Below are 17,515 nucleotides of genomic sequence, written 5' to 3'. Positions count from 1 at the left end.
TTTGGCTTGCATTAGCAGTTAAACAAATTTACCACTTCATTTTTCCATGCCTGCTTAACATTTAACTGCATAGCAGCTACTGGTACAGGATTTGGTTTTCAATCCTCACAGAGCGTTGCTGCTGTTGAAACGACCATCTCCTGAGTCCATTTCTACAGATAGTACTCCAAAGTTTTATTTTATTCCTTGGGCTACCTAATGATGTCAGGTTAAATTTTACTTAAAACTAGCTTCATTATTTTACATACACCTGCTCATCTCCCAACCAAGTTAGATCATTCTTCCCCGCCTTCTCTCCTCATGAACTACGCGCCAATTCTTTCCTCCAGGTTTTTAAGCTGTTCATCCACTCGCTATTTAATACTATCCTACTTTCAGGCAGACATTCCTGTGTCCCAGTCTAGCATCTGTAGTTACCAACCAATCTACTGGCAATACTCATTGTTATTGTAACCAATCTGTTTGACTACTTTGTTGACACATTTCTGGGGCAGGTGAGACTTGAATTGAGACTTTTTAGTCTAGAGTTAGGGACATTATCACTCCACCACATGGCGCTATGCTCACTTAATGAGTCTGATCAGAGCTCATGTTAGCTCCCTTGTTTGTATCCAATACTTAAAACTGTTAACTGGCAAGCTTTCTTTTATGGTTATCAACAGATTAATATGATACTTTAAAAATATACAATTTCTAGTGTCCCAGTCTTCTCTCACACTACTAACGTCAGCATCCCACTGGCCATCTTTCCTTGCAAGATACTTTTATGAAAAAAGAAAAGTCAATTAAACAAGGCAGAGATGATAGGGGAGGCACACAAATATACATGGAAATTTGAAAATGAATGCATTTTTCCTTATTTAAATTGAAGCTTCCCACTGAAAATGCAACAAGCTGGAGTTTACAGAAATAAAATTTTGACATTTATTCATAAAGTGTAGATATGATGGTCTATAGCATGAGTATTGAAAACACAAAGCAAGCACTGATAGTTTGGGAAAACAAACATAATTTCAACAGAAACTAGCTAAATGGTTTTTGCATTCTGAATGTGGGAGGAAATTGTGACGTGCATAATTAAAATTTTGAAACACAAACAGCACTCCAGTTGACAACTCAATCCATAAGCATTGCAATGTATTACATAAGTATGAACTGAACTACTGGAAAAGAACGAAGAAGTGAGAGTTCAAACCAAAACTGGATCCATTCCCTTTGAGGGAATAAAATTTTGGTACAAACACCAGTGGATCTCCCAGAGTCTTAGGCGTAAGAATTAGATTATACAGGACTTCACAGGCTATAACACATCTGCTCTTGTAATGCAGAAAGTAATAATTTGTTGGCAAGATGCCAATCCAATTTTTTTTTAGAAAATGTAAACAGAATGTAACATTTGACATTGTCTACTCAGACTTGAACAATTCTCCTGGTAAGGTCCTGCATGGGAGACAGATTGCAAACATAAAAGCCCATGGAATCCAAGTGGCAAATTGGATCCTGATTTGGCTGAGTGGCAGGAAGCAGAGTGTGATGATCAGAGAGGTGTTTTTATTACTGCAAGCCTACATCCTATGAGGTCTTGCAGGGATCAGTTTTGGGGGCCCTCCTTGTCTGTGGTATATACAAACAATTTATACCTTAATGCAGGCAGGTTGATCAGCGAGTTCACAGATTACACAAAAATTGTTGTGTTGTAAACAGTAACGAAAGCCTAAAAAAACAGGATAAATCAGATGGGCTGGTCAGCTGGGCCAATTAGAGGCAAATGAAGTTCAATTCTGATAAGTGTGAGGTGATGCATTTGGGCAGGGCAGACAAGGCAAGAGAATGTACAATGAACGGCAGGACCCAGAGAAGGATCGAGGATGGCAGGGACCTTGGTGATCATGTCCACTGGTCCCTTAAGACAACTGGACAGGATGATAAAGTAGTCAAGGCAGCATATGGGATGGTTGGTTTCATTAGCCGAGGCAGAGAGTTAAAGAGCAAACAGCATGTGCTGGACTGTATAAAACGTTGGTTAAGCCACAGCTAGAGTGCTGTGTGCAGTTATCTAGAATTCTACAAGGGATGTGATTGCACTGAAGAGAGGACAGAAGAAATCTACCAGGATGTTGCCCGGGATGAAGAGTTTTAGTTATAAAGAGAAATTGAATAAATTTGATCCTTTTTCTTTACAGCAGAGGAGGCTAAAGGGGCATGTGATTGAGATGTATAAATGTTGGCGGGGGGGGGGCTGCAAAAATAAGGTGGACAGGCAGAGACTTTTGCCCTTGTTGCAGGGTTCAACGGCCGAGGGCATAGATTGAAAAGGTAAGGAAAGGAAGGTCAGAGGGGATGTGAAGAAATTTCTTTCACCCACAAGATGGTGGGATTCTGGAACTCACTGTTTGTAAGGGTGATAAAGGTAGAAACTGTAGATGTGCGCTTATGATGCCAAGTATATAAGGCCAAATGCTGGAAAAGTGGGTAAGAATAGTTAAGTGCCTGTTTTTGCCTGGTGCAGACTTGATGGGCTGAAGAATCTTTTTCTGTGCTGCACACCTCTAGGACTCTATTTGAGGTTAGATTTTCAATATTATTGAGTAAAGAAAATGCTGTGGGAAAACAGTCGCAAATCTGGCTCCAGCATTTAGCAACTGCTTTTTCTTTCATCCAAGCAATGCCACTGATTTATTTAGTTCAACTTTTGCTGGATCCAATCACTAATAGCATACAGACCAGAAGGACCCTTTGAAGAGCTAGGTTTATGGAAAAGCAATTTCACTAGTTTCATTTCACCAACTGCCTCTGAACCCTTCAATTAGTCTCTCCTTTAAAGATAGATGCAATTCCATATTTAAATGCCAGGTTTGAATCTGTCTCCACCACTTTTTAAAAGGCACCACATTAGATGGTACTACTGTTTTTTTTCAGGTCACCTTAGCTCTTTTAAGCTATCGTCTAGAATCTGTGTTCTCATTTTGACTCTGCTGTAATATACTTCTCTCATTGAGCTGCTAAGTCTGTTAAGGCCAGGAAAACATTTAAGAATCATCCAGCCACAAGGCTGCAAGACAGCAAGACCATGTTTCACTGCATCACTTCCTATGATAATATGCAGTGTTTTAGTTGTATATTGGAGTCAAACATATGACCTTGTAGCACATCTTCCACCAATGGGAATAGTGTTTCTGTTTATTTGATTTTTTTTTCTTTTGGACTTTAAGCACTTCACTCAAATCCCCTTTCAGCCTTCGGTTATCCAAGGAGAACAAACTTTGTTTCTCAAATCTAGTAAGCAAAAGTATCTTATTCCCTAATACAAATCATGGAGGTCTCAAATATTAGGCTTCTTTTTCAATGACGTCAAAACATTCTGACTCAACGAAAGGACCAAGACCGTTAGCAGAGGCAAAGCATTTTTCATTCATAAAGGGTCCCATATTGTCAAAGTCTCAAAGAGCTTCTCCTAGTTGAACTCCTATCCACATTGCACCAAGTTGGTTAGCTGACTTGAACAAGAATGCAGAATCGGTTCTGCACAAACCATATCCGCTTAACCATATACGGATACAGGTTGCCCAGAAAACATTAACCAACATACTTGGACTACCAGCCCCTGTGGTGATGGGAACAGGTAGATGATACTACAAGCAGTTTTCCAACATTATCCTACATTCACGCAGCCTCAGTGTGGTTGATGTTCACCACTGATCAAAGCAGATATGCAGTTTGGTGCAACAGAACAAATACTTTCGATACAATGCTGCTCTCCCAAGCCTGGAGAATAGCAAGAAAAAAAACTCTAATCACAACGTCTCCTTTCTATGTCGACCAGCTCCCCAGGCATTGAAGTCAAAAAGAAAAGTAAAAACTCGGAAGGGGAGTTAACCACCAGATAATATTGGTCCACAAATTGTTTAGAAGTGTTCTAACATTACATAATCATAACATGGAGATGACAAATTGAAGAACCATTCTTGAAAGATATTAAATTTGCACGTCACTTCAGATTGATGTCACTTCTGAAAAATATCAACAACCTATTCTTTGAACCTCAAACAAGCCTTGCGTGAAATTAGCATGCAACACTGAGTACTGCCTACGCACTAATGACAACAAGGAAGTCAGTGAAGCATTCTACAAAGACCTCAGTTGAATCAGAGCAGTAACATATCAGGGCAAACTAATCATCCTTGATGAGATCAAAACCCATGTTGATAAAGACTTTAATAACTGGAGAAAATCACCAGGACACGTGACATTGGTAGAATGAACCACATCAGCTGGCTTTTATTCTCCACGGACTGTGACTTTGATCTTACCATAAAACATAGGTGCACCCCATAACTAAACACTGGCACATGTTTCAGTGATAATGGGAACTGGAGATGCTGGAGAATCCAAGATAATAAAATGTGAGGCTGGATGAACACAGCAGGCCAAGCAGCATCTCAGGAGCACAAAAGCTGACGTTTCAGGCCTAGACCCTTCAACAGATGAAGGGTCTAGGCCCGAAACGTCAGCTTTTGTGCTGCTGAGATGCGCTGGGACTGCTGTGTTCATCCAGCCTCACACTTCATTATACTGGCACATGTTTGAGCATATTACTCCCTGACAAAGACAGCTCAAGGGCATGCACTGTACGTAAGGTGCTGCATAGCGATCAGCAAATCAGATCATCAGGAAATATTGTAGCCTTGAAGATTACATATAAAGTGCTACATTATAGGAACAACCAAATGGAAAGCTTGATGAAATTAGTCTAAAAGATCCAGCTAAGTGACAAGAACAAACAAATAAAGTAGTTGTGGACCTTGCTAGTATCCCAGAAGATGAAACAGACATTGAAAAATCTTGAAAGAAATGGTATCAGTGGTCCTTGGATTTGTAAAATTGTTCGCCAGAAAGGACCAAGATATTATTGAGAAAATAGATGATACCCACAACGCTCATGGATCCTACATATCTGACAAATCATTAAACCCAAAATCGAGATGCCAGCAAGTAAAATGTATGCTGCGGGCCAAATCAAGTGAAAGATGAAGAACTGATGACAGGAGGGCAAGGATAAAAGCTTCAGAAAGCTGGCAAAAAGTGTGACTGGATGACCGTTCATAAAGGTCTCTGGTCCATCTTGAGGCCTAAAACCAATGCTGCGGGATGAATCCTCTCAGAGCGTAACAATTAGCTCCTAACAGAGGCAGAAAAGTCTCTGTTATCAAGCACTGCACTTTTAATTAATCTCTCAAACCATAAATCCAGTGTATAACAATACCTGTAAATCATTTCTACAGCATTTGGACAAGATTTCCCTCAACTCATCTTAAAGTTACCATAGCAATTGAAGTAACCACCTATGAACAAGTCTCTATTTGTGTATTCTAATGCATTATAACACAAGAGCAGAAGAAATAGGAGTAGCATACAGCACATCAAGGCTGTTCTACCATTCATGACAATCATCGCAGATCTTGGGCATCAACTCCACCTTCATATCTCTACATGTCTTGATTCCGAGATATCTAAAATCTATCTTAGCCTTAAATAATAAGTATCCACAACGTTTTGTGGTAAAGAATTCCAAATATTGGCAACTCTAAATGAAGTAGCTTCTCCACAACTTGGTCCTAAATGATCAGCACCTTACCTTGAAACTATGTTACCTTTTTTAGATTTTCTAGCCAAGGGAAATAATCTCAATACCTACTCTGCCAAGGCCATTCATAATCTTGAATATTTCCACAACATCCATAAACCCTAGAGCACGGACCCAATTTACTCTGTCTCATACTCCTCAGCCCACTGTCAAGCCTCGAGAGATGTTGCTATATGTCTCCAGAGGTGCTCACATTATTTGGAAACTCATTGGCATCTTTTGCGTAATTTGGAACCAGAGCATCATTTTCCATAACTCACAAATGGAGAAGAAACGAGATCAAGTGTGACAATTATTTTGGTGTTTCACATTGCCCAAAATGGGAGAAAAGTCTTGTCTGGGTTATCAAGAAGACTGCTATTCATCTTAAAAACCAGTTGCAGTCAGCTTCACACTATGGCCTTTTCTGCTGAATAAGGCATGGCCCTCATGACCTTTGTGGTTCAAATTGAAGATTAATTCCTTATACAGAAAAAGGTCCTTCACCTGGTGTTCATTGGCATGTCCAATATCTTTGACACAATAAACCCTGAAGTCCTGTGCAAGTATTGTCACCCTGAAAATGGTAATTTTGGTCATGTGGTCATTTCATGACGGCATATTTGGCCTATGTGATAAAGACTAGTATATCTTTTGACAGTTTTTCTGTCACCAATAGCACCAAGGCTGCAAAATGGTACCAGCACAGTTCACCATCTGCTTTCCAGCTATACCACTGTACATACTCAATGATCTCCATACGAGAGTATATATTCAGTTCAGGATAAACAGCAACTTCTTTGATCAGCGCAGGCTCAAAACTTGCATAAAAATCCCAAGCCATCTACTAAGTGGACTCTTGTTATAGCCATCTGTGCTCTAACAGGACATAATCTGGAGGACATCCAGCTGCTTGCCAACCACTTTGTCCAAACCTCAAAGTTATGGCTTTTCAGCAAGTCTGAAAATACGAATCTGCCCTTATCCAAGTCATAAACAACAATTCACCCCTCATAAAAAAAAAAGAACTGCGGACGCTGTAAAGCAGGAGCAAAAACAAAGTTGGTGGAAAAACTCAGCACGTTTGGCAGCATCTGTGAAGGAGAAAACAGACTTAACGTTTCAGGTCCAGTGGCCCTTCCTCAGAACAGGGTCCTTGGGTCACCGGACCCGAAACGTTAAATCTGTTTTCTCCTTCACACTTGCTGCCAGGCCTGCTGAGCACTTGCAGCAACTCTGTTTTTAATTCACCCCTCATCTCAGGTCATAGGTATGCTCGTTTGAGTTTATCTTCTCCAAAGTCAGACCATTTGCCAAAGCAAGCTCAGTATTGAGCATACACCCACAGGCTTTGGAGGGAGCAAGCAGTTTGTCTCAAAAGTAAGATTATAGTCTATGAGGCAGTGGTTCTCACATTGCATTTTCAGTGCTGTGGGACATGGACAATTTACTGTCATCACAATACTGCTAGACGCATCCTACCTCTATTGCATCATGCTATCCTCAACATCATTAGCAAGGCAAAATTCCTTACACCAAGGCAAGGCGAAACATACCTGAATCCAAAGTATCCAACTCTCAACTCAGCTTCACTGGGTCATATGGACCAGGCCTGCATTCCAAGAGGCACTGTGCAGCTAGAAGAGCATGGGAACCAGAGAATGCCCTAACTCAAATATGAAGATATCCTGATATTGAAATTCAGAGCCTGTACCCCACTACATGGTGAAAAGTGAAACAGCCCCGACGATCCAAACAGGAGAATCTACGTTACCAAGCAATCTCAAATTTTGGGAGAACAGAGGTATCTACAGGACAAGTGAGCACACTGCAAAACCAATGCTTATAACTACCCCTACAAAAACGATTTAACACATAATATTTTAATGATAGCTGCCAATCAAGAATTGGTTTAACATCACACAGGATATGGTTGAACAATTGACCCATTTGCTAAACTCTCATTTGTGGATTGGAAAATCTCTCATCCTGGACTCTCAAAAGATTCAGTGTCAATATAATACAAAAAAATCTTAAATCTCAAGCAGGACAAAAAGAAGGGGAATTCACTTTTAAAATGGACACATGTAAAACCTACCAGCTGTTATGAATGAAACAGTCAAATAGTTTTGTTTATTTGGTATTTTGTACATCATTAAATTGTGGGCTTTGGGAAAATGGAATCAATCAGATTGAAGGGCCTTGTTCACACGAACTCAGCTTGAAACAAACAATAAATTTTTCATCCCTCATTATTCACCAACAAGTGTATACTTCAGTTTATAAAGGCAATGGACCATATTCTTTCCTCTTATTCAAATTTATATATTTGTTATGTGACTAAAGGCTATTACTAGACCAATATTAGTACATGGATAAGCCATCATTTAACCACTATACCCTGTGAGTAAGTTCTACCTCAGGTAATAGGGTCAGTAGTACCTTTAAGTGGTCTTCAGCACCTTAACTAATGTGACAACAATTCAGAAAATAATTCATTCGGACTGTAAGGCATTTTGAAATACTGGATAAACATGAAATGAGCTATATAAATCCAAGTATTTTCTTTGTTAAAAGCATAACACTTATATAAAAGAGCAGATGCTGCTTGAGGTCCTCTGAAAGCACACTTTCAGAGGAATGCAAAGAGACTTTCTATCTGTATGGAGCCTATGCTTTATTACACCTGCAATTACAATGCAGAAGATAGGTATTAACATCCTCAGTGCTACTGCACTGCCGTAACCTCACATTATGCCATTTAGCAAAATCTAGCAAAATTTCCCGGGACAGACATTTGGTTAAGAATCATAAAATCAAACCAGAATGGCTTAGTGCATGGAGGCCTCAAAAACCATTAACTATCCAGAAGGTCCTGATGACTTTTATTTGCCCAGGTGGTTAGCACATACGAATGCGTGATTTTAAAACAGCCCTGAAAAATGGAAAGTAATGATCTGAAAAAGTTAGGAGATGCTAATATGTTAGTTGTACTTAAGGATATTCATCAAATTCATCACACTGCTTAGTCACCTTGCGAGCATAGGAATTGGCCATTCAGACCTCAAGCTTGTGCTATATTCCATTTGATCACGATTGATTTGTACTTAAACTCCAATTACCCAACATTGTTCAATACGCCTGAAAGCTTTTACCTGACAAAAATCTATCAATCTTCACTTCAGCCTAGCTCTAATTTTAAGATTTGCCTGCTCTAGTTTTTGGACCTCTCAAGTGGGGAAATTGTTTCTCTGCAACTATTGTAATGAATATCATTTTAAACACTATTTCAGAGGTAATGGGAACTGCAGATGCTGGAGAATCCGAGATAACAAACAACAACACACTTTATTATCATTTTAAACACTGTTTGGATTAGCTTGCAACTTTCTAGCACAAGTAAATAGAAAGCAAGTTTATGCAACATGTTTTTGATTTAACCCCTTAAGTCTTGACAGCATTTTGCTAAATCTGTGTGGTACCCCTCCATTGCCAATACTTGTTTCATGGGTCATGTTGCTGAAAACTGGAAACTCGAAAAATCGAGAAACAACTCAAACTGCAACAAAACTTCCTTACTTTATCATCCAATCTCATTGAGACAAAAGCTAAAATTCAGTAAGCTTTTTTGATTTATTGTTGTACTTGTGCTTTAGTTTTGAGGCAATCACAAACCCCTTTCAGCAGATCACAATTACCTTGTGAAAAGTCAAATAAATAGCAAAGTCAAATATTTAACTTTGTGGCAGAAGCAAGTCATAAATTCAAAACTGAATGCATAGTTTTCTAACTGGAAATCTCTCTGTTGGGATCAGATAATAAATAATTGGAAACTGATTTCAATTTATTCGGATTCTAATTTCAGCCTGAAGTGAAAGAAAGGTGTCAGTGCAGAAATGCCAAACATATGACAAGCTGAAGTGAAAGAAACAGAACACACACAGAAAAACAGAATTTTTCAAAAGCTGTTTTTGTTTATATAGCTGCACTTTGTTGGCAAATAAAGAATGAACAAACTTGCATACCTGACTCCAGATCCCAGTAGGATTATAAAAATCTAAAGAACTGTAAATGCTGTAAATCAGAAACAAAAACAAGAGTTGCTGGAAAAGCTCAGAACATTGTTCTGAGCAAGGATCACCGGACCCCGAAACATTAACTCTGATTTCTCTTCACAGATGTTGCCAGACCTGCTGAGATTTTCCAGCAACTTCTGGTTTTTGTTTCTTAGTAGGATTATACTTGTCTTAAAAAGGTTATAGCTTGAACTTGTTAATAAAATATTACCCAACCACAGGAATATAACTTTAGTTGAAACCTAGAATCTTCTAAGGAGATCATACAATTAAAAACATTCTTGGGGGTTGCAAATAACATATCAGTGAAGATGAACTTCTCTCCAGCTTTCAGCCCAGTTTAATTAAATCTCTCCTGATAATCCCATAGCCTTGTTATGCTCCTCTCATGGTACTGCCTTGCGTGTTAACTACAGCCACAACAACTTTTTCATTCCTCCACTCCCAGTTAACTCCAGTCATTCTTACTGTTTAAGTTTCCTACAGCTCCTTCCCATTCATCATGTTCATCAGCCCTGTTAGTATAAAAGTCATGCTCCCTTCAGCGTATTCTGAAATATTTGTTGTCTTACCAGCAAAGCTTTTATAATCCATTATCTCGTTATGGATAAAAATATTACATACTTGCCCATATCCTAGTCTCATCCACCCATCAACCCCATGCACACTTAAAATTTATTAGCCTAGTGTTCAAAGAATTTCACGGCCTCAGCCTATCCCACTCTACAATTTTCTCTGCTAGCACTACAACTCTGTATTCTTCCAATTCTTGTCCAGTATGAATCACCAAATCCACTTGCCTGACCTTATGCAGTCATGTCTTCACTTATTATGATCACTTATTATGATCTAAAACATCATCTCACGACCTCCTTTCAGAGACATTTTATAATCTAGTTCTGGTCATCCAAGATCGAATCATGTCTGATAATGCTTCTGTAAAGTGTCAGGCTCATTTACCATGTTAACAGAACGCACACTATTGAAGATAATGTTAAGGAAACACTTTACAAAGTATCATCTCTTCCCTTTTCAAAATGGCCATCATCTCTCTCCTAACGAACCCTATCCTTAATTCATCAATCTCTTCTTCAAAAGGTCCCAAATTGTCTACAGCTACTGTTTCCATGACTGTCTCCGTCAAACTCCCAAGTTTAACGACATTTAGAAAGAAAAAAAGAAAGATTTATACATAACAAGTCAATGACACATCAAAGCATTAACCTCACTGCGAAGCCTCTTCCAGGGATGCCTAACCTGAAGAAGTTACCCTCCTCCCTCCGGACCAACGTCAGGGAATCTCTCTCCCATTGCAGTTGCAGGAACAGCAACTCATATTCCGCTTGGGAACCCTGCAGCCCAATGGTATCAATGTGGACTTCACAAGCTTCAAAATCTCCCCTTCCCCCACCGCATCCCAAAACCAGCCCAGTTCGTCCCCTCCCCCCACTGCGCCACACAACCATCCCAGCTTTTCCCCTCCACCCACCTCATCCCAAAACCAGTCCAACCTGTCTCTGCCTCCCTAACCTGTTCTTCCTCTCACCCATCCCTTCCTCCCACCCCAAGCCGCACCTCCATCTCCTACCTACTAACCTCATCCCACCTCCTTGACCTGTCCGTCTTCCCTGGAGTGATCTATCCCCTCCCTACCTCCCCACCTATACTCTCCTCTCCACCTATCTTCTTTTCTCTCCATCTTCGGTCCGCCTCCCCCTCTCTCCCTATTTATTCAAGAACCCTCACCCCATCCCCATCTCTGATGAAGGGTCTAGGCACGAAACGTCAGCTTTTGTGCTCCTGAGATGCTGCTTGGCCTGCTGCATTCATCCAGCCTCACATTTCATTATCTTGGATTCTCCAGCATCTGCAGTTCCCATTATCACTGACACATCAAAGCACATGCTTTGTAAGGAATGAAGCAAGTTTCAAAAGACAGCGACCATTGTAATTTAAGAAAGCAGAAGACAATTTAATTTCATATACAATCCTGGGTAAATCTCAAGATAACCTGTTGCTGAACGTTGACTAAGAAATAATTAGTCAGGTCAATGCAGAACCATTATTCTCCTTTAAAGCCATCTTTACATCCACCTCAGAACACAGACGTCAAGCTAATTCCCTGTTCCCATCCAAACACTGCAACTAAATCAAAGCATTTTTTTCTCTCCATAACCTTTCCATATCTTCTTTTCTTATCTTCCAGCTCGAAATGGGACCTTGGTAGTTCCATATGCATTTCTTCCAAACATTGCCACTGCCTGCCCCAACAAGTTTTCATTCCTCCTTCCCTATCATCAGCTCTGGGCTTCCCGAGGAAATATCCATGGCCCCTTTTCTTCCTAATATACATACTTACTACCTGTCAGTGACAGGTCTGGCTACCATAGATATGCTGGCAATCACCAATCTAATTTCTCCATCACTCTCCTTAGCTTCCGAGGTCTTAAGTCAAGATTTTTTTCAATTGAACGCAATTGAAACACTCATTTCTTTCAGCTTCTGTAATGGTTCCTTTCTTTTCTCCACATTCTTTTCTGCACTGAAACCACTTACCCCCACCTCTAAACTCTCTCACACTTGGTGAAACATGTATTCAGCTTTCCACCACTTCTAGCCTGAATGTCTCCAGCATTAATCATGTGAATCAATCTTGGACCAACCCCACAGTAAATTTCAACTTGATTAAATACAATTATGCATAAATGGTAAATAAAAACCATAACAACTGTGGTTGCTGTAAATCAGCTTGTCCAGCAACTTCTGTTTTTGTATGCGTAAATGGTGCTAACTTTTATCCAAGTGAACCACATTGGTTCCTAATCCACTGCATGTAAACCCAATAGTTTAAAATCCTGCTGGTCTGCTCTTCGTTTCTCTTACCTCCTCGCACATTCCCCACTGCACTGCACATTCACCATCACGTGCATCCATGGACCCCATTTACACAGCTTGCTGCTGTAGAAAGGCTGCCAACATCATCAAAGACCCATCACACCCCTGTAATGATCTCCTGCAACCTCTTCGTCAGGCAGAAGATATAGAAGCCTGAACACACGCACCAGCAGGTTCAGGAACAACTTCTTCCCAGCCATTATTAGACTGATGAATGGACTCTCTAGCCTCAAATAATGCTGATCTTGCTAAGATCGATCTCGTCTAGTGCACACCCTGTGCAATATAACATGTATGCCTCTGTCTAAGTCTTTTCAATCTGTATATCATTGCTTATGATGATCTGCCTGTACTGCTTGTAAACAAAGCTTTTCGCTGTATTTCAGTACACATGACAGTAAATGTGTTCTCTTCCACATATTATTCATAGTTATTGTGTCCGTTGCCTTCTTTCCATTTTATCATTGGTATCAGAGCTTTCAGTTACATTTTCTGAAACTCCTTCCCTGAATCTTACCACCTCAGATTTTCTCTTTCACTTGACTTGAAAATTACTCAGCAGCCTCGTCCTGCTTTTTAGTGTGTTTTCTTTTTGTTTTCTATCTTGGGATGGTTTTCTTCATTTGAAGGTGCTGCATAAATACAGGTCATTTTTGTACAAAAAAAGAGTGTTGTCCCTGCTCTAAATGTCTGTGTTTTACAGGCCCACCAACCTGGAGTCATTGTCCTTTAAAAAGACATCTAACCAACAAAAGTAGACTTTCTCCACTGCTACGCAGAAACTATAGTGTGCATTTGCGGGATGCCAAGTTCTGCAAAATTTTACATTCAGGAGCATAAAAATCCATATTTTAAACAAAAGTTTCTCATCGTCCTTACCTTTAGGCCAATGATAATGAGTCACCTGTTTCCCTTATCCACATCTGTATGAAGTTATCACTGACAATCTACATTATTTTGCCCCCTTCAATAATGGAAGCGGGTCAAAACTCCTTGCAAAAATGAGATGCATCTCGTCAAATTCTTTACTATCCGATAACAGGGCAACTAGAACTGACTGCCGAAGTGAAATCATACAACCAGTACTTTGTTTCTTCACCAAAAGTACCTTACTGAAGTCAGGCACCCCTCACACTCATTCCTCCCAAGTACCGTTCCAGAAAACTACTTAAAAATCACATTGAAATTCAGAAAAACAGTACGGTTGCTAGCGATGAATTTAAAAAGAAATCATTTCAAAATGTTTCCACTGAGCTACTTTCAATTATCAAGCTCCATTTAATCCAATGAAAGTAAATAACGTTCTTTTTTGTTTGAAATTAGGCATAGCACCAGAATTCAAAATATTTTACATTCCACAGACGGAAGAAAAATACCTATGGTAAAGGACAGAGGTTGGCAGCTGTGCTATTGTAAGGCCCTCAGTTTAACATATGAATCCACTATTGCTGTTAATAAAGAGGAAAAACATACAACACTGGAGAAGTAATTTCAGCACTATCATCTCCAGCCATCTTTCTCTATCTATTTAAAACACCACATGGAAGATACAGCCATGGGTTCAATTTTACATACATCTACACTCAACAGATGAAAAATGTATGCAACATGTGGTTGGGCTTTCGATGGTCACAAAAAAAACTTTTCAAAAAACTTGTATTGTTGTACCTTGAATTGTCTCCAACATCATTACCAGCAACAATAGTAGATTCATAAGTTAAACTGAGGGCCGAATAATGGTTTCTCAGTACAGCTGCCAACCTTTGTCCTTTACTACTGGTGGCACATTTCCAATAAATCAAACTGGACTGGCTTAGCAGATATAACACATATGGACTTTCTCTTGTTCTTGTAAAGTACCTACTTGAGGACCTACAGTGAGAAATTCATTTACATTAAAAAATTTTTAAAAGAATTTATATCAATATTGTATGGTCAGTGAAGAAAGATGTCCCAAAGGTGCTTTCCAAATATAAATGACCAAAATAGATGGTGTACCAAAAACTTAGATATTTGGAAAGGTGAACAAAGACAATGAAAGTGAATTTTGAAAAGGTAGAATTTCTCATCATTTAAGGAAAACCAAGCATACAATGGAAATCTGATAAAACAGAGCTTCATATACTTATCAAATTGTGCTTCTGTCAGACATTAAAATTAAAGCTCTCTAGAATGTTATCTTGAAGTATAAAGATATCAGGATATGGTCTCTCTCTTTCCCTATATGCCAACAAGTTGACAGCCAATTTCAAAATCGGAACGACACAGCAGTATACTGTGCATCATGGCCTATAAACTAATGAAAATGTTTGTTTTAAAAGTTAAACCACAGAGAGAGATTATGTAACAGCAGGTTAATTTAGCCATTTAATCAAATATGGTTACACTACAGAAACTGTAGTAGCGTTAGCTGTTAGCAAAGTGATGTCAATTTTCTAACTTTGTTTTCAGAGTCTGCAGCTGCTTTTAACCGAGGTGTCCCATGTGTACAATCTGTCATTTCCGCTCAGTTTTAGCAATACAAATGGAGCGAAGCACGTGGAGAAGCACAATCAGTGGCTTGAAAGTGACAAAAAGAACACCACTGTTTTTGAAGGTTTTACCCAATGCACTTACATGGGAACCAGGAAAGTGCATTATCAAAATTGAAACACTCCGGTCTTAACGCTGACAGAAATAGTACTCAAATGCATTATCATACCTTCAGAAAATAATTATAAGCAATCAAGTTGAATTATCAATGGTAAATGTAGCGCCCAATTTGGGTGGAATTCTCATCTATTTCTTTATGTATCGCACTTTAGATATTTATATTACGGATGCACATTTAAAATCTCAAACAAGGACTATGTGTTGCATATACTGCAAAGTGCTTCCAATGATGTCACGAAGAAAGTTCCCCTCCTCCACATACAAAGGAGAAGGTAATGGTGACATCATATCCAAATATAACTCTTTTTCAAGAAGGTAAGATTACATAAGCCCCCTACCTCATCCCCACTCCTCTCCCCCGACTCTCAGCCCGTCCCCTCCTCCGACTTCTGCAAAACACTAAAGGTCCTCCAAAAGTAGTATTTGGGCTTGCAATGTGTCACAAAAAGGAACTGCAATTTCACTCATCTTCGATTTACAATACTTTTACAATCTAATAGTACTTGCTCAGAAGGGCGAGAAGAAAAGGGCCAAACGAGGCACAAATGGTCTGGCTAATGAAATCCCAATAAAATTAGTTTTTGTTTGAAGCTGTAACTATTTGTCTTGAAGTGTACTACACAGTGCTCAAGTTACACATAACATTCCACTACTGCTGTTGCTGAAAGTCATACTCAATTTGTACATATACTGGCAAACAAAGTTTCTGTTTTTTTTCATTTCAGAGAGAACACTAGAGTGTGGCTACTATACCGCCGCTATTATGGGTTATTATTTTGAGCATGGTTTCGGATTAGGTTTCAATAGTACATGGTGAGTGTACTGATCACCTGCTATGTATACGAACTTTCATATAATTTTGGGATTTGGCTTTGATATAACTTTCTGGGTTTTTTTCCCGAAGAACGTACCTACATGTTTACAACATTTCTAGCTACCGTGACATTAACAAGATAAATCCCATACTTTTCAGACTGTTCAGCCGGTACTGAATCTGACAAATCGAGACCTTTCCTGAGACCGATCTCCTCCAGCAATGCCGTTTTGTGACTTGTAACGCGCTCAAAGTCTCTGACAATAGCAAACTGACTGCATCGGGAATTGCAGTCACAGTGCACGTTGACCTCCAAGCGATCTTACCTTTTCTGAACAGGCTTTCGCCTCTTACGGCTTGCGTAGATACTGCCGCTGTTCATCCTCAGCAAAGGCGCAGCAGGCTTCTCCCCTCGGTCTGTATCTCCGCTGAACCTTTTCTTCTTCAAGGAGTTACAGGTTACAGTGATTAACACAAATTAATCCAAGAAGGAACAACATGTAAGGCGTGCGGACCTCTTGTGCTGCGCTGTTCTGTCCACACACACACACAGAGACAGACTTCCTCCTCATCAGACAAGGGGGCGGGGGATGCACAGACGGCTGCGGCCGCTCGATGGAGCAGCAGAGCGAGCAGGAGGGGGGCGGGAGGTTGGAGAGAGAAGGTTCCCCGGGGAAGGCGATGGGAAGTAAGGATGGAGGGGGTCAGACTACCCGGGGATAGGTCAGAGGGGGGAAGTGGGAGTAAGGCTCCCAGGGGGATGGGATGAGTAGTGGGGGTGAAGATCTCCGGGGGGGGGGGGGGGGGGAGGGAGAAGGCTCCCAGGAGTTTGGATTGGATTGGGGAAGATGAGTTCGAGGGGGAAAGCTCCCCGGGGGGGGGGGGAGAGGGAGGCACCTCCCCGTGGGGTGGGGGGAAGAGGAGATTGTTGCTGGCAGTGTCCGAGTTCCCCGGGGCTGGAGCTGGGATGGGGTAGTTGCGGGTGTGTTCCCTTCTTGAAGCAGTTCGCTCGGTCACTGTACCGCCCGCAGCGACCGCGGTGCTGATCGCCCCCGACGTGCGGCGGGCTCTGCCCGCGGATCACGGTGTCAGCCCGGCCAGGCACTGGTCGGTCGGTTCGGATCAGGATCAGGCCGAGGCCGCGATCTCTTCCTGGTCCGGCCCGGCTGTGTATGTGCCGCCGGCAGTCGGACCCTCCCTGTTAGTGTAGGTGCCGCTGTGTGTGGGAGACAGAGTGTGAGAGCACCGGGAACACGGTGAAATCTCCACCAAATGTTGAGTTACTGATCGCCTGATAGAGAGAATAGCAAAAAAATCGCATTGAATTTTCATGAGTCCAGAAGGTGAGAATGATGTTCGACGGATAGGTGGAGCCAACGCTTTGTTAAAAGTTTAACTCTCATGAATGAACAGCGACTTGTACTTGTGTAGCGCCTGGTCACGGGCTTCAGAATG

The 17,515-nt window shown here is 40.7% G+C and overlaps 1 protein-coding gene across 2 annotated transcripts in view; it reads right to left on the bottom strand.

Moving 5' to 3' along the window:
* LOC125464337 (aryl hydrocarbon receptor-like) overlaps positions 1-16,811 on the bottom strand; it is a 175,771-nt gene extending 158,960 nt beyond the window's left edge. For both annotated transcript variants that reach the window (XM_048556652.2, XM_048556661.2), the window contains exon 1: positions 16,387-16,811. In XM_048556652.2, coding sequence (XP_048412609.1) covers positions 16,387-16,442 — 56 coding nt within the window. In that variant the 5' untranslated portion in view covers positions 16,443-16,811. The remainder of the gene's footprint in view (positions 1-16,386) is intronic.
* Between the last annotated feature and the right edge of the window lie 704 nt (positions 16,812-17,515).

Source organism: Stegostoma tigrinum, chromosome 2 (assembly GCF_030684315.1).
Source record: "Stegostoma tigrinum isolate sSteTig4 chromosome 2, sSteTig4.hap1, whole genome shotgun sequence".
In the NCBI taxonomy this organism is placed as follows: Eukaryota; Metazoa; Chordata; class Chondrichthyes; order Orectolobiformes; family Stegostomatidae; genus Stegostoma; species Stegostoma tigrinum.
Note: the sequence above shows the minus strand (reverse complement) of the source record. Positions and strands in the feature narration are given on the sequence as shown.